We start from the raw sequence: 22,514 nt of genomic DNA, 5'->3' as shown, positions 1-22,514 counted from the left end.
CCAAAATTGAACTTTTTGGCCTAAATGCAAAACGCTATGTGTGGCGGAAAACTAACACTGCACATCACTCTGAACACACCGTCATCCCCACTGTCAAACATGGTGGTGGCAGCATCATGCTCTGGGGGTGCTTCTCTTCAGCAGGGACAGGGAAAATGGTCAGAGTTGATGGGAAGATGGATGGAGCCAAATACAGGGCAATCTTGGAAGAAAACTTGTTGGAGTCTGCAAAAGACTTGAGACTGGGGCGGAGGTTCACCTTCCAGCAGGAACACGACCCTAAACATAAAGCAGGGCTACAATGGAATGGTTTAAAACAAAACATATTCATGTGTTAGAATGGCCCAGTCAAAGTCCAGACCTAAATCCAATTGAGAATCTGTGGCAAGATCTGAAAACTGCCGTTCACAAACGCTCTCCATCTAATCTGACTGAGCTTGAGCTGTTTTGCAAAGAAGAATGGGCAAAGATTTCAGGCTCTAGATGTGCAAAGCTGGTAGAGACATACCCCAAAAGACTTGCAGCTGTAATTGCAGCAAAAGGCGGTTCCACAAAGTATTGACTCAGGGGGGCTGAATACTTTTGCACACCGCACTTTTCAGTTTTTTATTTGTAAAAAAATTTTAAAATCATGTACAATTTTCTTTGTACTTCACAATTGTGTGCTACTTTGTGTTGGTCTTTCACATAAAATTCCAATAAAATATATTTATGTTTGTGGTCGAAACGTGACAAAATGTGGAAAAGTTCAAGGGGTATGAATACTTTTGCAAGCCACTGTATATAAAAAAAAATTTCTGGGACTTAGAAATGTTTTGGCATTATGCAAAATACTAGAAGAACCCCGCTACAATGTAGCGGTTTGGTTATCCACCTGTCTAAATCTCCCTCCTCTTCATCCTGCCAGCTAACTGCCTTCCCCCTGCCCCTAAACCCCCCCCCCACTCCAACTCCCTCCCCCCAAATGCTCAGAATCATCTGAAATGCTGAGAAAAGTGGTTTACCCCCCCCCCACTCCAACTCCCTCCCCCCAAATGCTCAGAATCATCCCGAAATGCCGAGAAAAGTGGTTTTTAGCCATTTTTAGAAAATGCGTATTTTGCATAATTATGCATAATTATTATAATTATTTTAATTTTCTGCTATTTTTCTGGTCCTCTCTGGAACAATACCTACCAGCTCCAAAAAAAATTAGGATTATAAGTGCATTTTTGCAAAAATGTATATTTTGCATAATGCCAAAACATTTCTAAGTCCCAGACATTTTTTTTATATAGGTGAAAAAATCAAAGATGCTCAGAATCGTCTGAAATGCAGAGAAAAGTGGTTTTTAGCCATTTTTAGAAAAATTCATATTTATGCATAATTATGCATAATTTTAATTTTCCGGGATTTTTCCCTTACTCTCTGAGACAATACCTACCACCTCCAAAAAGAATTAGGATCATAAGTGCTTTAGTTTTCGGTCCCGCTATCTACACTAACTAACACACACACACACACACACACACACACACTAACACCACACACACACACACATTCCGAAAATATATGAGTAGATATGCATTTTTGCAAAAATGCACTTATGATCCTAATTTTTTTGGGAGGTGGTAGGTATTGTTCCAGAGAATACTAGAAAAATAGCAGAAAATCAAAATAATTATAATAATTATAATAATTATGCAAAATATGTATTTTCTAAAAATGGCTAAAAACCACTTTTCTCGGCATTTCAGATGATTCTGAGCATTTGGGGGGAGGGAGTTGGAGTGGAGGGGGGTTTAGGGGCAGGGACGGCGGTTAACTGGCAGGATGAAGAGGAGGGAGATTTAGACGGGTGGATAACCAAATCGCTACATTGTAGCGGGGTTCTTCTAGTATATATATATATAGAGAGAGAGAGAGAGAGAGAGAGAGAGAGAGAGAGAGAGAGAGAATATAAACAAATAGAGCTTGGCTAGGCACTGAAAATTGGCTCAGTCTTAGGTGATATCTCACAAGAGTACCTGTGTTGTTCGGCCAGCTGTAAAAAAGCTCATTGTAAGATGAAGATTAAACTGGGTTCAGTTGGTTGATGGCAATACAGAGGTTTACCAGCAGGGGCCAGGTTATCCCTATGTTTCTGAATAAGCATTTTGAGTTTAAGTACCCATTGTTTCCCCTGGATTTTTTCCCCCTTAGCTACAAATAGTTTTGGGGGGGAAAAGCTAAGCAGGTGCTGTGGGGAAGAACTATTTTTTTTCCCCATTTCCCTTTGCCGGGTGGCTGATTACCTCAGTGGAGTCGCCCACCCTGCCAACACAATAGTAAGGGAAATCCTGATGTCCTCTCAGTATTGCTACATACTATACCTGTACCCTGGCATTTTATTCATATCACTGATCTGTCACTATTACTACTACTACTTTCAGCTGCTCCCGTTAGGGGTCGCCACAGCGAATCATCCGTTTCCATTTCTTCCTGTCCTCTGCATCTTCCTCTGTCACACCAGCCACCTGCATGTCCTCTCTCACCATATCCGTAAACCTCCTCTTTGGCCTTCCTCTTTTCCTCTTCCCGGGCAGCTCCATATTCAACATCCTTCTCCCAATATACCAAGCATCTCTCCTCCACACATATCCAAACCATCTCAATCTGGCCTCTCTTGCTTTGTCTCCAAACCGTCCAACCTGAGTGGTCCCTCTAATATACTTGTTCCTAATCCTGTCCTTCTTCATCACTCCCAATGATCTTAGCATCATCAACTCTGCCACCTCCAGTTCCGCCTCCTGTCTTTTCATCAGTGCCGCTGTCTCCAAATCCTATAACATAGCCGGTTTCACAACCATCTTGTAAACTTTCCCTTTAATTTTTGCTGGTACCCTTCTGTCGTAAATCACTCCTGACACTCTGCTCCACCCACTCCACCTTGCCTGCACTCTCTTCTTCACCTCTCTTCTGCACTCCCTGTTACTTTGGACAGTTGACCCCAGAAGTATTTAAACTCATGCATTTGTCACCTCTACTACTTGCATCCTCACCATTCCACTGTCCTCTCTCTCATTCACACATAGTATGTATTCCATCTTGCTCCTACTGACTTTTCATTCCTCTTCTCTCCACTGCATACCTCCACCTCTCCAGGCTGTCCTCAACCTGCACCCTACTCTCGCTACAGATCACAATGTCATCTGCAAACATCATAGTCGACAGAGACTCCTGCCTGATCTCGTCCATCAACCTTGACCATCACCATTGCAAACAAGAAAGGGCTCAGAGCCGATCCTTGATGTAATCCCACCTCCACCTTGAACCCATCTGTCATTCTAACCGCACACTTCACCACTGTCACACTTCCCTCATACATATCCTACTCCACTTCTACATACTTCTCTGCAACTCCCGACTTCCTCATACAATACCACACCTCCTCTCTCGGCACCCTGTCATATGTGTTCTCTAAATCTGCAAAGACAGTGTAACTCCTTCTGGCCTTCTCTATATTTCTCAATCAGCATTCTCAAAGCAAACATCGCATCTGTGGTGCTCTTTCGTGGCATGAAACCATACTGCTGCTCGCTAATCGTCACCTCTCCTCTTAACCTAGCTTCTATTACTCTTTCCCATATCTTCTTGCTGTGGCTGATCAACTTTATACCTCTGTAGTTGCTACAGTACTGCACATTGCTCTTATTCTTGAAAATTGGTACCATTATGCTTCTTCTCCACTCCTCAGGCATCCTCTCACTTTCCAAGATTGTGTTAAACAATCTAGTTAAAAAACCCACTGCCATCTCTCCTAAACATCTCCATGCCTCCACAGGTATGTCATCAGGACCAACTGCCTTTCTACTCTTCATCCTCTTCATAGCTGCCCTCACTTCCTCCTTGCTAATCCACCGCACTTCCTGATTCACTATCCCCACATCATCCAACCTTCTCTCTCGCTCATTTTCTTCATTCATCAGCCCCTCAAAGTACTCCTTCCACCTTCTTAACACACTCTCACTTGTCAGCACATATCCTCTATCCTTGATTGCCCCAACCTGCTGCACATCCTTGCCAGCTCGGTTCCTCTGTCTAGCCAATCGGTATAAGTCCTTTTCTCCTTCCTTAGTGTCTAACCTCTCATACAACTCACCATACGCCTTTGCCTTTGCCACCTCTCTCTTCACTTTACGCTGCGTCTCCTTGTACTCTTGTCTACTTCCTTCATCTCTCTGACTATACTTTGCTTTACTTGCTCATTCCACCACCAAGTCTCCTTGTCTTCCTTCCTCTGTCCTGATGACACACCAAGTACCTTCCTAGCTGTCTCCCTCACTATTTCTGCAGTGATTGCCCAGCCATCCGGCAACTTTTCACTACCACCCAGTGCCTGTCTTAACTCCTCCTTGAACTCCACACAACAGTCTTCCTTCTTCAACTTCCACCATTTGATCCTTGGCTCTGCCTTCACGCTCTTCCTCTTCTTGGTCTCCAAAGTCATCCCACAGACCACCATCCAATACTGCCTAGCTATGTTCTTCCCTGTCACCACCTTGCAGTCTCCAATTCCTTTCAGATCGCGTCTTCTACATAAGATATAGTCCACCTGTGTGCACTTTCCGCTACTCTTGTACGTCACCCTGTGTTCCTATCTCTTCTTGAAATATGTATTCACCACTGCCATTTCCATCCTTTTTGCAAAATCCACCACCATCTGTCCTCCCACATTTCTCTCCTTGACACCATATCTACCCATCACCTCATCACCTCTGTTCCCTTCGCCAACATGCCCATTGAAGTCCACTCCAATCACCACTGTCTCCTCCCTGGGACTCTCCACCACTTCATCCAACTCACTGCAGAATTCTTCTTTCTCTTCCATTTCACACCCAACTTGTGGGGCATATGCGCTGATAACATTCATTAATACACCTTCGATTTCCAACTTCATAGTTATCACTCTGTCCGACACTCTCTTCACCTCCAACACACTCTTGACATACTCTTCCTTCAGAATTATCCTACCCCATTTCTCCTCCCATCCGCACCATGGTAGAAGAGTTTGAACCCGCCTCCGATGGTCCTGGCCTTAATCCCCTTCCACCTGGTCCCTTGCACACACAGTATTCCTTCCTTTCTCCTTTCCATCATATCAGCCAGCTCTCTCTCTTTATCATTCATAGTGCCAACATTCAAAGTTCCGACTCTCACCTCCATACGCCTACCCTTCCTCCTCTCCTGCTGCCTCTGCACATGCCTTTCCCCTCTCCTTCTCCTTCACCCAACAGTAGCATAGTTTCCACCGGCTCCCTGCTGGCCAACAGTACCGGTGGCAGTTGTTGGTAACCCGGGCCTCGACCGATCCAGTGTGGAAATCTGATTTACGATCCACATATTTGCTTTGACAAAGATTTTACGCTGGATGCCCTTTTTGATGCAGCCCTCCCCATTTATCTGGGCTCAGGGCCGGAACTAAGAATGCACTGGCTTGTGCGTCCTCAGTGGCTTGGTTAATATCACTGATCTGTCACTAATCCATACATGTGATTAGGCCTTATTTTAATGCCCATATGATCAATAAATGTCAGAAGGCAATACAATAGCCCTGCTTATGGCTCAGACCATATCCCCTCATTTTATTTCTTAACTTGCCGATTAACAATAACTGGCAGGCCGTTTTATCATTTATTGATTTAAAGGCACTAGTCATCAAAAATTAGACACTCGTGCTTATTTTTTAAAACACTAGTCCCTATTCTGACTGTCACAAGTCACTATTGTAAAGTCAGTAGTTGCTAAAAATTAGATACTAGTTCTATCAAAGTAAGCACTAGTTACTAATTTGATTATGACAAGTCACTTTTCTCTTTTGCTAGTAACAATTCAATAAACACATTCTTTTATTTTAGGTACTAGTATCTAATTTAAATGCACTAGTCACTTTATATTCTGACTAGGAAAATACCAAGTAGCTCATCAATTGAACCTTATGAGGCATCACATATTAGATATCAGCTTTTCGTTAACTGCTAATCACTATTTAAACAGCACTGGTTGTTAATCCAATTCTATCAGTCGTTATATTAGTTACTTGTAAATATTCATCAGTGACTAGATGCTATGCTGATTTTCACATGTCACAGTTACATTGTTACTAGTTGCTATTCAGTATCAACAAGCATCTTTTCAATAAGATCTAGTTTCTATTCCATATAATGATATTGACATGTTTTTACTTGACACATTTTTAACACAAGCGAATATGACTAGTCACAAGTTGTTGATGTAAAAATTTCAAATTTGACTAGTAAAACTGAAAAAGTTGATGGTGTCAAACTGAATAGCAACGGCTTTATTCAAAAGCAACTAGTAACAGTGGGACATTCACATTACTGGAATAGCAACTACCATGAAAAATGGTTACTATTAACTAATATACAATTACTGGTAGAACTGTTTTTGACACGAGTAAAGATGTACTTTTAGACTTAATATCTATTTTTAAGCAACTAGTAACTTTACAGTAGTGACAGGTGACGGTCAGAATAGTGACTAGTATTTATTTTTTAAATTCTAGATGATTAATTTTCAGTGACTATTGTATAATCACCTCAGCCATCTTCTTGATGGTGGGTTGCAATTAGCTGGCAGACTACGGGCCATTCAGAAACTAGTTGCTAAAAATTAAGCGCTAGTATTTATTTTCTAAATACTAGTCGCTATTGTGAAGTTAATGCTTGCTAAAAAAAAGATACTAGACTAGTGACTAGTGCATTTTATGAATGGATTATGAAATGGCTTGCCATACAATAAAACCATAAGTGTTTTGACTGCAGACTCCAGTGAGCCAACCAGGAATCAGGAACACTTTGTCATTTCATTTCATGTACTTCCATACATGAAATGAAACAAAATATCGTTTCCCCCAGCCCACAGCAGTGCAACACAAAGACAAAAACACATATCCAAAAACTACAAGAACTTCAAGAACACACATACTAACACATATATCCAAACTAAACAAGAAATCACTGTCCAAGGGATCGAACGCCAACCAGGATGACTGCCGGAATTGCTGGTCTGCATGGGCTAGCAGTTAGCTTAGCCTGCCCCGCATCCGCGTCCTGTCAGACCGCCCTCTGTGCTTCCTCCTCGGTGCAGCTGCAGGCAAGGGCCGTGGTCCTTGGGCCCACCGGATGCAGTAGGGACCAGGTTCCCCCAGCCGATCCAATGCTAGCTCTCCCGGTCAGACACCCTTGACACATCTCCCCGAACTCCATACGACAACACAAAAAACACAGTCAATGCTAGGTGAGGCCGCTGCCAGACCGCCCTTGGTGTTATCAGAACTGCCGGTCTGCATGGGCTAGCAGTTAGCTTAGCCTGGCCCACTTCTGCGTCCTGTCTGACCACCCTCGGTGTTAACTCCTCGGTTGCAGCTCCAGGCAGGGCTGTGGTCCTGCAGCAGACCAAGCTCTCCCAGCCGATCCAGCACCAGCTCTCCCAGCCATCAAATGAAGACAAAACTTAAAACGCAGACCTGGACAAAGATGCTGCATAGACGGTACTGGGTGAGGCTGCCACAAACGTGAATTCGCGCCGGCATCTTCCCACACCAGTACTGGGTGAGGCCGCTGCAAACGTGAATTCACGCCACCATCTTCCCACACCGGAAGCGGAACCAAAGCCTGGGACAAGTAATCAAGAAGGAGCTGAGTTATTTTTTTATTTGTAACCTAGTTAATAGATCATGTATCGTTGTCATAGGGGGAATTGCTGTGTAAATGTATGTTATAGCCAATTAATGACGACCCCATTTGGGTGTTCTGAGGAGCACATTAATGATTTGAAAACTACCTGTGACTGAATCCTCCCCCTCTGAGTGCAGATATCGCTCCCTGGAGAAAGATGGCAGCTACAAGTTCATGTCACTCTGGTGCCTCATTCTGTATTCCTCCCTCATGGCTGATTTTGCTTCATAGCAACTAAGCATAGCAAGCTGGTTTCTAGTGGTCTCTGCTTAAGGCACAGACTGTGGAAAGTTCTTTGTTGTATATTTTTTGCTTTCCTCAAGGCCACTAAGTTGAGGTTTTTGTAGAATGCCTTTCATGGTGTTTGTATGACTTGCCTGACATATCAAGTTGCTAAAAGACTACATAATACTGTTGACTTTTATGCCATGTGTTCAGTGCCTATTTGCTTGAACAACCCTTGCAGTGGATTTGTGCAACCTCTAGTCTAAGGACAGCCGTCTCAATTTTGATCCTACTTGTATCTGAGCTTTAAATAGATCACCTTGACATATCCATTGATGTGCATTATTGAGTTATATTGTCACTGACTGTATGCCATCATAACTAGACTGACACAACACACGGAAACCTATTAGGCATTTCTGCACGGATCACAGCATTGGTAGAGGACTAGCTTTTATCATAAGAAGTGTCCCGTTTGATGGCAACCAATTGAATCAGTCTGCTGGGCAGCCCAGGCAGTGGCAGAAGTGAGTAAGATGGTAGTCCGACCAAACTGATTGATGCTGTACTTATTTCCTCAGGAGCCTGACTTTTGTCTGGGGATATTGGCGTAATTTCTGGCACGCAGTGCGAGGGAGTTCTAAAGTTAATACTTGTTGTGTAATACAAGGTTAGGTCAATCACAGAGGTCTCTGCTCCCTTGAAAAGTTATTTGAGTACACCTGCATCTATTACTTCGAGTGCTGTTGACTTGGCACACATGCACACACACACACACACACACACACACACACACACACACACACACACACACACACACACAGTCCCTGAGGATGTCACCCTATGCAACATGGGCCAATAGCAGGCCAGGTTGGTAGGCAGTGGAGGAGGTGGTAGGTAGCTGGTTGGTCCATCGATCACTGTAAGGGGATGCCTATGACATTGTTATTCTGCAGTGGTGCTATTCTACTCAGTGATCAGCTAAGCAACCCACCCACTCCCCGCCCCCCCATTATCATTTTTTCAGCCTTTTGTTCCTATTCATTTCGTTATTTGTTTTTCTTGTCAGCTATGGGTTCCTCTCCCTACTCCCTTCTCTTCCCTCTCCCCATCACTCCAGTCCTCCCTGCAGTTCCCTTGCCTTCTCCACTTGCACAAAGACAGACAGATGAACACGCATGCGCACACACACACACACACACACACACACACACACACACGTACGTATAGGCTACCCTCTATGCTTCCTTTTCCCCTGTAAAATGTCCTTTTGTAAGAGCCATGTCGTCCAGCATGCTTCCCTCCCTGGGGTACAGTAGAGCAGTCGCGGGCCTGATTACCCTCTATCTCTAAAACTCTGGCCTTTTTGTTCATCGAGACCTCACTGGCAGCGCTCGGCCTAATCCTTTCTTTGTTCAGGGCCGTCTCATTTGCTTAGACCAGAATTGCCAAATACATTACAAGAGAAGCCAAGGCGTGACTTTTAAAAGTGAACAATTTAACCTTTGGCACACTTCAGAGGGGGAAAAAAATTATATATATTTATATAAATTGCTGAGTTGAAAATTGAAGAAAATTAATTCGTTCATTCATTTAAAGAGACCTGCTGGCTTCATATTAGATTTGCATGACAAGCAGTGCTAAGTCAGGCTTGCCCCCAGATGGTAATTAGTGCGCTGTTATGTAATCTTTGTCATTGTCTTGAGGAATAGGTGTGGAGGGCAAGGAAGTGCTCTCAATGCCACAGGTTGATGACAAATTGGTTTCCCTTGCGTTCTCCGATGGTTTTGTCGTGTAGGCTAGTTCACCAATATACCTCTAGAGTGCAGTGTTATTACAGCAGCAACATCTGGCTCCTCCATTTGTGTTGGGAAAGGTGGGCGTCTCACCTCAAGGCATGCATGGCATGAACAAGTTTTTACCCATTAAGGTTTACATGTTTAGACACTTGCCAAAGTGAATAATTAGGACTTTGTGTACACAAACTTTTGTACAGAGGTTGCACAAAAATTGTATGTAAAAGTCTTTCAGAGGTCCTGCTCACTTGCCCTCTCCATCCTGATTTTTTTTTTTTTTGGTATTTTTCCCCCCTTTTTTCCCCCTTTTTTTTCTCCACAGTTGTACTTGGCCAATTACCCCACTTTTCCAAGCCGTCCTGGTCGCTGCTCCACCCCCTCTGCTGATCCGGGGAGGGTTGCAGACTACCACATGTCTCCTCCGATACATGTGGAGTCACCAGCCGCTTCTTTTCACCTGACAGTGAGGAGTTTCAACAGGGGGACGTAGTGCGTGGGAGGATCACGCTGTTCCCCCCCCAGTTCCCATTCCCCCCTGAACAGGCGCCCCGACCGACCAGAGGAGGCGCTAGTGCAGCGACCAGGACACATACCAACATCCGGCTTCCCACCCGCAGACATGGCCAATTGTGTCTGTAGGGACGCCCGACCAAGCCGGAGGTAACACAGCGATTCGAACTGGCAATCCCCATGTTAGTAGGCAATGGAATAGAGTGCTACCCTACCCAGATGCCACTCTCCTTCATGATTTTGATAACAATTTCACGTAAAATCATAGCGAATTCGCTAACACGGGGATTACTATGGCAATTTAATTCATCATGCTGCGGAATAATAAAGAAGCGTAATACCAAATTTGTTGATTTACTGGCAGTGTTTGATATTATCTATCAAATTGAATTGTGAAGTGATCATATTGTTGCGCTCCTCATTTGTATTCTGGTGGCTGTTTTGTGTTGGCACTAATTACATTCTACAGTCCAGCCATTGAGGATCCTGCTCACCCCAGGTGACTCTATTTGAATAAGCATTTCACTGATGTCGCCTGTGCCCATCTGTCTCTGGACCGGTCTCATACCTCCAGTGTGTCTGGCAGAATGGAGCATCGATGCAAATACTCAAATTGCTATTCCGCAACTGTCAATCAGGCGAGGGAAGCCATACATAATGATACTGCAGACGGGGGGCCCTTGTCGTGGGCTTGAAGTAAGCGGGAGCTCAATAAATGCTGTAATTATCTTAGTCCCCGTTTCCACCTGAAGGAACGGGTATAAAGGTTGTGAGCTCTGAACTTGAGATCAGACTGAAGTTTGTTTTTGTTTTTTTCCAGAATTCAGAATCATCTTATCGGCCAAGTGTGTTTGCACGTCCAAGGAATTTCACTCCGGTTTAGCGGCTCTCGGTATACTTACACAGAATAATAATGCAGTAATCTTCAGGAATATATACAAGGAATGACTATATGCGGGTGAAACCGTTTCTGTGAACTATAAACAGGATACAAATAGTGCAAAGAAGTGAAGAGCGCAAGGAGTGCGGAGATAAATATTAAACGGTAAAAAAGACATTTTATGCACATAGTAGGTGGATTTTTTATTTTTATTGTTGGATTTTTTTTTCCATCATAGTGGTTATAATCACCTGTTAAAATGAGATTGAGCCGCCACTGTCATTAATGCTGCAATTGGTGTATTTGCGATGACTGTAAATTGAACTTTCATTTTCTACTATCAGTGCATGAATGGTATAAGGGGGTAGGACTAGAAAATTTCTCAACTTCTTCTAACCGCTTTTGAACGTGATCGGTATTATTTGAGTTGCTTATTTGTCGTGTATGTTTTGCCGATGATTTTGTTTGTTTTTATTGCTTGTATGGGGGTTTTTGGGGAGGTTTCCCCCCCTTTTTTCTCCTCAATTGTACCCGGCCAATTACCCCACTCTTCTGAGCCATCCCGGTCGCTGCCACACTCCCTCTTTCGATCCGGGGAGGGCTGCAGACTACCGCATGCCTCCTCCAATACATGTGGAGTTGCCAGCCGCTTCCTTTTCACCTGACAGTGAGGAGTTTCACCAGGGGGACATAGCACGTGGGAGGATCACACTATTCCCCCCCAGTACCCCCTTCCCCCTGAACAGGCACCCCGACCGACCAGAGGAGGCGCTAGTGCAGCCACCAGGACACATACCCACATCCAGCATCCCACCCGCATACACGGCCAATTGTGTCTGTAGGGATGCCTGACCAAATCGGAAGTAACACGGAGATTCGAACAGGTGATCCCCGTGTTGGTAGGCAACAGAATAGACTGCCGTGCTACCCAGACTATATGGTTTTTTAACATGTTCAGTAAAATTGATTGATTAAATTTGATCCTTCTGATTTGTGGTGGTGTCAGTCTGAACACCAAGGTAGTATTTCTGTGTCTTATGCTAGAAAAGAATGCTTGTAAAATCACATTACTGATGAGATCAGATTAATAGTCTGTACAATATGTGAAATGTATTTTTCCAATTTATTATACATGAACATTACATAACATTATATGGCCTCAAAATGAACATAAAACTTATGTCCACCCGACACATATTCATACATGCTGTTAGGGCTGTGCGATATGACAATATGCGTGTGATGATAGAAAAACATCTGTTGTTTCATATTGTGCTCTGTCATTTATTTCGTTGTGTCGCAAATCACACTCTCCATCCATCCATTATCCAAGCCGCTTATCTCAATTGGGGTCGCGGCATGCTGCAGCCTATCCCAGCAGTTACTGGGCAGCAGGCAGGGAGACACCCTGGACAGGCCACCAGTCCAAATCACACTCTTTTTGGCATTATTTTTCATTATTTGGAGTCTGTCCATCTTTTGCACGGATTACATTAATAAATTACTCTTATTGGCTTTTTACTCAAGAAGCTTTTATTGCACTTGCAGTAATGTAACTTCTGTAGTTGTCAACTCTCCTCCGCTCCACTGAGCTGTGTGTGTGGAGTGGCTGAGCCCCGCCCGCGGTGAAACAGAGCGAAGGAGCGGAGACTAGGAACGACATGACCATAAATGACAGCAAAACGCAGTAGAGACTCTTTATCTTATTTACCCAATTTATGTGCACTCGTTTCATTTCAGCTCAGTGTGAGAGTTTCTTCTGCGTTTCGCTGTCATTTATGGTCATGCAACTCTGTTCTCTGTGGTTCAGTGAGGGCTGTACTGCGCTGCTCTTACACACACATGCACACACGCAGCATGTGTACATGCTGGGGGGGCACAGACCAGAAACTGTTTATTCATTGAATTTACAGAAAACGTGTGATAGCTGATATGTATCGTTATCGGGATATGAAATAACCTATATCGGAATAAGAGATTTTGGTTATATCACACAGCCCTACTTGCTTTACCCATTATTCAGACGATGTATTTTATGATAAAATATGGCGGCCTGTCCAGGATGTCTCCCCACCTGCCGCCCAATGACTGCTAGGATAGGCTCCAGCATCCCCATGACCCTGAGAGCAGGATAAGTGGTTTGGATAATGGATGGACGGATATTGTGAATCCAATAAATCACTTTAGAAAGACATTGCTGGGGCGTCCGGGTAGCGTGGCGGTCTATTCTGTTGCCTACCGACACGAGGATCGCTTGATCGAATCCCCGTGTTACCTCCGGCTTGGTCGGGCGTCCCTACAGACACAATTGGCTGTGTCTGCGGGTGGGAAGCCAGACCGGATGTGGGTATGTGTCCTGGTCGCTGCACTAGCACCTCCTCTAGTCGGTCGGGACGCCTGTTCAGGGGGAACTAGGGAGAATAGCGTGATCCTCCCACGCGCTATGTCCCCCTGGTGAAACTCCTCACCGTCAGGTGAAAAGAAGCAGCTGGTGACTCCATATGTATCGAAGGAGGCATGTGGTAGTCTGCAGCCCTCCCTGGATCAGCAGAAGGGGTGGAGCAGTGACCGGCGGAAGAGTGGAGATATTGGCCAGATACAATTGGGGAGAAAAAGGGGGACCCCCCCTCCCCCCAAAAAAAGAAGGGCATTGCTGGAGTGACCATTTTGACAAGGGGATTGCTATGCTGTAGCAGTATTAAAATACTTTCTTGTGAAGACAGATTAGAGGGCTAAACCAAACAATAAAGGTATTTTTAATTTGTGCTTCACCCAAGATTTCCAAATTTACCTACAGAACACTGAGGCAGAGTTATTTTCTCATCAAATCTACCTGGCAATGGAGAAACGTGGTACAGCGAAGCTCTTAAACGCCTATTAATGTCAAGTTTGTGTTTTTTAGCATGCATGGCAACCTATGTGGCATTATCTGAATTGTCACTCTGCAATTAAAGCTACCCAATAGTCAGATTAGGTTGTTGTACACTTAATGAATTAAGCACTAGTTGCTCAGGTATAGTCTTTGTGTGCTTGTTTGTCCAGGTGCCTGAACCAGATGGAGGAGGATGGCCTGTCTATCGACAGTCTGTTCAGCCAGTGTGTGTTCCGGCAAGATGAGAGAGACATGGTGCTGAAGGCGATTCGTACCGTCCAGCCAGATTACTTGCCCAGCTCCAGTACCGCTTCTACTGTCTGCGTATCCCCACTGGTCCAGGACTTCTACACACAGGTATTACAAGGTTGATACACCTACCATAGGCGTAGGCCTGCAACAGAGTCCCATAGAATGAAAGGCTTGTTTATTGGTTATATAGAAAAAAACAAGACTGCGTCTGACAGCCGCACCAGTGGTATGAACTACATCTTGCTACCTAGGTGCCTGCTGCACACTTCGTTACCTATGTTAACACTGTCCCAATACTTAGACAGTGAGTTCGCTGGAAGCAATTTCCTTTTTTGTGTCCGTGTGGACACAGAATATTGGATGTACACGGATGTCTGCGCGAACCCTACATGTACACCCTCTGATGACGAAATTTACATCATGCGGACCCTCAAGGACCCTCGCATACTCGCAGACGCGGAAAGTATAACTTGCACTTTACAATGCTGTGATTGCAACCTTTCCCATATCCTCTGTGAATAGTACACATGGCCATTGAAACTCAGGACACCCTATTTGTACGCCATTTCACTCTGGGTTAAGGTTAGATTAAGATGAGTGTTAAGGTTTGGGGCAGAGTTAAGGTTAAAAGTAATAAGGTCAGAAATGGTTAAGGTGGCGTCATCCAGGTGAAATGGCATACAAACAGGGAGTCCAGAAAAACTACAATGACAGTAAATGACGCCTTGAAATGGCATCAGTCTATATAATACGCACGTGAAGCTGACAACATTTTCTCCTCCACTGACCGTGACACGGATTCAGACTTTTTTTTAAAATTATTTTCTGATAGAAAAAGAAATATGCCTGCTTGTTGCAGTGTCAGTGTGAGCTAATTTGCTTTTTAGTAATCAAATATCTATTCTATTTAAGTAAAAAAAGAAACAGCGGCACAGTGGCACAGTGATTAGTGCAGTCACCTCACAGCAAGAAGGTCTTGGGTTCGAGCCCCAGGTTTGTCCAACCTTGGGTGTCATCCCGGGTTGTCCTCTGTGTGGAGTTTGCATGTTCTCCCCATGTCTGTGTGGGTTTCCTCCAGGTGCTCCGGTTTCCTCCCACGGTCCAAAGACATGTAGGTCAGGTGAATCGGCCGTACTAAATTGTCCCTGGGTGTGAATGTGTCGACTGACCCTTTGATGGCCTGGTGGCCTGTCCAGGGTGTCTCCCCGCCTGCCGCCCAATGACTGCTGGGATAAGCTACAGCATCCCCGCGACCCTGCGAGCAGGATAAGCGGTTTGGATAAAGGATGGACGGACATACAGTCCCTTAAAAGCATATGACTAGAGGATTACGGATCTTCCCCAGTACATGTTTTTCAGAATGGATATGCAATTTATGAGCAAAGTTAAAGAGCCTTATGGAAATTAGTTTGGGGAATTTATTTAGGACCTGACAGTGGCATGTTATAAAAGAAGTGATAATGTATGACTATAAATAGAGATAAATGAGTTCTTTTCAAGGCTGAGCTGTGTGCTGAGTGAGGCAAAGCACCAGAGAGCTGAAAAAGCTGTCAATAGGCACCAGCATGACTATGAAATATGTGATAGTCACCCCTTCACAGGCAGGTAGCTACTGGCCTATTTATAATGAGCCAACATGGTTCTCTGAAGGTTCCTCTCCCCTCCTCTCCTCTCCTCTCCTCTCCTTTCCTTTCCTCTCCTCTCCTCTCCTCTCTCATGATTCATTTACATCTATCTGTACACTGGCAGTATTTTTAGCAATGCTTGCACTATATTCAGTTTGCTCTTATTTGTCAGTCTGACGTATTATATCGTAGGTCTTAATCATATTCCAGTGCACCTGTCAGCGGGTGATCTATTTTTGTCCCGGGGATGTAAATAAAACGGCATACCCGATGAAGATGTAAAACATGGCAAGGGAAATTGCTCCATAATGTGCCTTCTTTTAATTTCCTTTCTGAGCTAGCTATCTAATCAACCCGCAAACTGACTGATTTGCTAGGCAGCTAAGGATTGACCATGCTGCTGCCTATTTTTTTTTGGCAGGGTAGCAAACTGACCGAATGAATGTCCGAGTGACTTGTCTACAGGATGATTGAGTGGCTGCCTCACTAGCTGTACAGCCAGTCCTCTGAGGATTATCACAGTCAGTAGCTACTGCACAGCTTAATTAAATATCATTGGCTGGTGTAAGTTGGAATTTTGATGAAGTTGTAGCTTGTAGGAAATGCAGTTTGATATAGCTTTAGCTTGTCACCAGAGATTATTGTTGTTCTGTTGTTGAATTATTTGTTCATTTGTGTACCCAACCTATATTTTTGCCTGTTTTTAATCGGTTCTAATAATGTGGCCTAACTTGCAATTAAACCCGTTGGAAAGGTAAGGTGTTTTGTTTTGTTTTGTTTTTTGTGTTGTTTTTTTTTTGGTCCTGTGGTGCATCCTCTCTTGGTCCATCTTTTTCTGACCTCCCCAGCCTCGGGTGTTGATGGCTTCACTAACAAGCTTGGTCTTGCCATTGGGTTTTGAAGAAAAAGGCAGAGGAATTTGTGGAAAAGGGGAAGACAATAGACGATTAAGTGTGTGTGTGTGTGTGCGCGTGTGTGTATTGGAGGGCATAATAAGGACAATAGGGAAGCAGGGGAAAGGGAAACTTTGTAAAGGAAGAACAAGGCCAAATGGGAAGGTAAGGAGGAGCAGAGGCATCAAGGAAGAGAGTTTTGATCAGTGCTTTTTATTGTTGCGCTCTGTCTCCTTCCATAGCCTCCAGCCAGAAACAGCCAAGGCACTCGTACAATTTATATGTGCCCTGAATTGAGAGCCTTGAATGCAGTGCGCACACACACACACGCAAAAACGTGCACAAGAGGGAAAAAACATATTCAAAGATTTATTCTCATTAAGAGTTTCGCCTAGCCCACAATATATTCAGATCGTCACCGTCGACACTTTACAGTAAGAGTTTTGCTAATTCATACACCAGGAACAGCATACCTGTACCTGTCAAAGTCAACCCTGTATGTCATTGTTTGTTTGATTGGTCATTGCCTTTATAGCTCCCCTCCCCATTTTTTCCTGGTCTATACAGAAGTGTCTCTAGCTTCTCTGTCACTAGCTTCTCCATCCATTTATCGCTCTCCAGCTGTAGTATGACACTAGGACGGTGCCTTCTAGTAATTATTCATTCGCCACACTAACTTAAGCTTTGCATTGTTTGTCGTCCACCTGGGGTTTTTTTGAGGTCTGATTTACTGCCTGCCTCATCCCCTGTGTCTGTGCGGTAAGGTAACGGTCCTTACTGTTGTACCACATCCATCCACCTCTCCAACCACTCTGATGTAACCACTAATAATATAGAGATGTCCTTGCTGCCCTGGCTGGCTAACAGGCTACAAAGTAATAGATAACAATGTAAAAGCTCACCGTGGAGAGATGCTCCTGTAGTGTTGCATATTCTCACACACACACACACACACACACACATATATATATATATATATATATATATATACAAGGAGCAACTCTAATGTCACTTAACCAAATATTTATCTGTATACTGAAAATGGTATACCTGCTGCCACCTGCTATTCGTTTGTTTATTAACTACCAGTCAGTCCGTCTTAGTGACTTAAGCTTGTGCTTGGGGAAATGTGATGGTAGGACTTGTGCATATCTAGTGTCTCTTTTTTTTTCTTTTTTTTTTTCTCCCCGGTTGTACTTAGCCAATTACCCCACTCTTCAAAGCCATCCCAGTCACTGCTCCACCACCTCCACCGATCCAGGGAGGGCTGCGGACTACCACATGCCTCCTCCGATACATGTGGAGTCGCCAGCTGCTTCTTTTCACCTGACAGTGGAGGAGTTTCGCTAGGGGGACGTAGCGCGTGGGAGGATCACGCTCTTCCCTCCAGTTCCCCCTCCCCCCTGAACAGGCGGCCAGACCGACCAGAGGAGGCACCAATGCAGTAACCAGGACACATACCCACATCTGGCTTCCTACCCGCAGACACGGTCAGTTGTGTCTGTAGGGCCACCCAACCAAGCCAGAGGTAACATGGGGATTCGACCCACTGATCCCCATGTTGGCAGGTAACGGAAGAGACTGCCACACCACCCGGACGCCCATATCAAGTGTCTCTTAATTGAGGCCACAAATCATCCACATTTGTTTTTCCACATGGGCTGCTAAACTCCCTCATTCCTACTGGGGTTACCATACACAATTTGTTATTAGCCACAGTTGGACCTTCCAAAGTCCAGCTTCTGTTGTTGTTGATAATATAGTCAGAGGCATGGGTGTGCTATGGATTCCCCAGTCTCACCTGTAGTGGCCAACTTGTATATGGAGGAAGTGGAAAAGAAGGCTCTGGTGTCCTATCCAGGGACACCACCTAGCTATTGGTTCAGACTTGTGGATGACATCTGGGTTAATTAAATCTCAGAACATACCACATTTCTCTGTGGACAACCACATCAAGTTCACCAGGGAGGATGTGAAAAATAACAGCTTAGCCTGCTTAGACTGTGAAATTGCAATTGGTGATGGGGGACATTTGAATATTGATGTTTACTGTAAACCAACACATAATGGTTAGTACTTAAGGTTTGACTCTCATCATCCACTGGCGCACAAACTAGGAGTCTTCAGGACGCTGTACCACCGAACTGACAACGTCCCCACCGACATAATGGCCGGGAAAGGGGAGAAATCCACATTAAACGGGCCCTGGTTAAGTGTGGCATTTGTCAAAGCCAGGAAGACGCCCAAACAGTGCACCATCCGATCGAAGAGAGGAGAAGGACAACAGCTGTCTAAGCGTAAACTAGTGGTGATTCTGTATGGGGTGGGAGTATTGGAACAGCTGAGACACGTATTTTCCAAACACTCATTTGCCTCAAACCCCAAAACACGCTACACCAGAAATTGGTCCACCCCAAGGATCGGGTCCCCCGGCACAAACAGAGCAATATAGTATACGCTGTTAAGTGCCAGGAGGATTGCTGTGACTTGGACATTGGGGAAACCAAACAGACGCTGGCCAAGAGGATGGCACAACATCTGTTGCCATCTTACAGTGCTGTGATTGCAACCATTCCCAAATCCTCTGTAAATAGTACACATTTGGTGGCAGCCATACCAACATGTACATGTACCCTAGCGCTGCCAAATGACGGAAGCTAAGCAGATATGGGCTTGGCTAGTACTTGGGTGGGAGACCTGCTGGGAAAGGGTCACGACCCCCCCAAGTCCATATCCCTGGGATCCTAGGTTGAGCAAATCCTGGGACATCATGCCTTCATATGGGGAATTTGTGCCATCTCCTGGCAGGGAAAGGTATGACAGCTCTGGGCTAGATCAGTGCGCTAGAGTGCTCGCGCTGTAAACGGAAGATTGCTGGTTCAGTTCCCCGACCGGGTCATACCAAATACTCTAAAAATGATACCCATTGCCTCCCTGCTTGACACTCGGCATCTAGGTTTCTATTTAATGAAAGTAAATGGGGACTACAGGTGGAAACAATTAATCTTGCTTACTGTGGCGTATTAACAGTTCATCATCTGTTCTCTGTTCATTATTACATGCTGCCTCATCATTACACCATTCCAGACTTAGCTTGTGAGACATAGCAACATAGTTATTGTTGCTATGTCTCACAAGCTTCGTCTGTATTTTTTGCTTGTGACATGGCAAAAGGGAGACCTCAACATTCCAAATAGAAAATGGCTACCTAAATGATGCCGTAGAAGAAAAGGTTATTCTATGGCATAGCAAAAGGGAAAGGTCCATTAACAGGACATTAACATTTACATTTGCAAAGATTGCAATGTAAATTTCATTTCAACACATCTTTGTAAACACCCCACAATAAGAAACACAGACAATGTATCATTGCCATTATTATATTTGCATCATATGATATGCTAAATTATATGCCAAATAAGCACATTTTACTAACAACTTGTTATCTAGAAGACAGTCAATTGGATTGTTTTGAGTGGCAATCTCAGGTTAATCTGATGTTTCCAGATGACCCAGCCTTCCCACACAAGTCTTCATTCCATTCACTTCAGGTCGCATTCAAGTAAGCGTGCTCAGATTTCAGATTTTTATTGACTAACTGGACTGATTCCCAGAGGCTTGCTGGATAGTTTTGACAGCATCTCCTAGTTTAAGAGGCATGGCACCAAAGCAGAAGACACTTCCTGTCATGGTCACTTCCAGTCATTATGGGGTCATCTTATTTCAACAATACTAAGCTTGCATTTAGTAAACACACAGACATTGACAAATCTTTTATTGACAAAATTATTATTTTATTATTATTTATCAACTCACCAAATTTTAACAGTTTAAACAGCAGAATTAAAATGAAAAAAAAAACAGACAGTGGGCATTTTTTTTCTCCGTAAATTATTGTTCCATTTTAAAAAATCTCCATTTTACAGAGACCCATAAGAAATCACACATGTTAAAGCAGAATACAATTTTGCAAACAAATTAACAACTTCAAATATTATTAAAATATATTTTAAAATACCAATTTAAATATTTCTTTTTGTGTTACTGTTGGCATGTTGACCTCATCACTAAATTGACTCGAGTGCTTTGCCTAATGACAGACAATCCCACACTTCTCAACATTAAAATGTCCCATGTTTGTCCTTTGTTTAAACTACCTATACTATGATTAATATAATTAGCCTTTTCACAACATTATGCACCTCTTTTAAACATTACCTAGGACTTACCTTGCAGTGCAATAACTTTAAAATAACAGTGCAATAACAGCACTTTGCAAATAAAATGTAAAAGAAAAAATTGAGCCACAAATTAGTTAGAGAGACCCAATATCGAGGTATTAAGGCATAGCATAGGAGTGAAATCCACAGTGAAAAGATGAAGCTCGCGACACTGCAGACTCTTCAAAATAATTAAAGCATTTATTTCTGCTAACGTGACATGTTTCGAGACCAGCTCTTCATTGAGAGCTTCATCTTTTCACTTTAGATTTTGCTCTTAGCTCAGCACCTGCCCTGGCCCTCGCCGTGGCCATTCCTCACCTTCCATAGCAGAAGAGTGAGCCCAATTATTTCCTCTTTTCCAGTTCCTCATCTACAACACTTTTAAAGTGCTCATAGCTCATGTACACAACACCTTCAAAACCAGTAGTAGTGGATTTCCTAGTTACTGGGCAATAGGTGAATATCTTCTGGCTACTCCCAGCAGCTTTCTCCTTGGAGGGTGTGTACCGCTTCCGCTGCCCACCACACTGAGGTACTTGGCAAGCACTGCATGGCCTCCTCGACTTGTTGGGCATGACTGGTTTGGTTGTTGGTGCGGCGGGCCGGGCGGTGCTACCACTGTGAAACTCTGACTGCATGATGGCCCATGAAAACTGATGTTTGGAGTCTGAGGCTGTGCAGGAACCACCAGGAGCACAGATGCCCCCGACACCGCAGCTCGAATGAAGGTGGCCGTGGCAGGCTTTGGCTGAAGGGGTCGGTGTAGCTCCACTGGCTGTGGCAGGCTTTGGCTGAATGGGTGGGTTCGCAGGCTCAGCAGTGGCAGACTCTTGATGAATGGGTCGGCTCACAGGCTCCGGCTCTTCAAAATCCAACCTGCAAATATAAAGCATTCGATAAGATTAATGTGCATTTACTTTCATTACCACTTAAAAAACTACTCACATCATTTAAAGGTGTACTTGGCTTTTTGAAGCATTACAAATGAGATATATAGTGATGACATAGAAAATCACACTACATGATCACTCAGACCCCACTAGATATATGGTCTATTCAAAACATAACTTAATTAATTAGATTGTCTGATATTCTGCAGAGGTTCCTTTCTGTTTACGTATCTGTTGTGGTTTGAGTGAAACCATAAAAAAAAACACAAACAGAATGGTAACTCTGCAGAAAATTGGACAATCTAGCTTTGTTCTTTTCAATAGACCGTTTATCTAGTGGGGCCTAGGTGATCTTTAAGTATAATTATCTGTGTAATCGCTTAACATTTTATTTTTAATCGAGCAAACAGCCTACTCACATCATTTAATCTCTGCAAAGATGTAAACATCTTACCTTCTCTTCTCACCACGCCTTTTCCCAGCGACGTGACGAGGCTGCTGATACTGCACACTGGTTCTCCTTCGGTGCATGGCTTTTCATGTGGCGTGTAAGGTTGGACTTCTCAGTGAAGACCTTGTCACACACGCTGCACTGATTTACTCTTGTCCATGTTGTTGTTCACCTGGTGG

General features: G+C 44.0%; 1 protein-coding gene across 1 annotated transcript in view; it reads left to right on the top strand.

Annotated features, from left to right (window-relative positions):
• polrmt (polymerase (RNA) mitochondrial (DNA directed)) overlaps positions 1-22,514 on the top strand; it is a 96,029-nt gene that overhangs the window by 5,790 nt on the left and 67,725 nt on the right. The window contains exon 5 of the mRNA XM_056276257.1: positions 14,172-14,358. Coding sequence (XP_056132232.1) covers positions 14,172-14,358 — 187 coding nt within the window. The remainder of the gene's footprint in view (positions 1-14,171; positions 14,359-22,514) is intronic.

The sequence above is a fragment of the Lampris incognitus genome, chromosome 3 (assembly GCF_029633865.1).
Source record: "Lampris incognitus isolate fLamInc1 chromosome 3, fLamInc1.hap2, whole genome shotgun sequence".
Taxonomy (NCBI): domain Eukaryota; kingdom Metazoa; phylum Chordata; class Actinopteri; order Lampriformes; family Lampridae; genus Lampris; species Lampris incognitus.
This window is presented reverse-complemented; position numbering and strand designations above follow the sequence as displayed.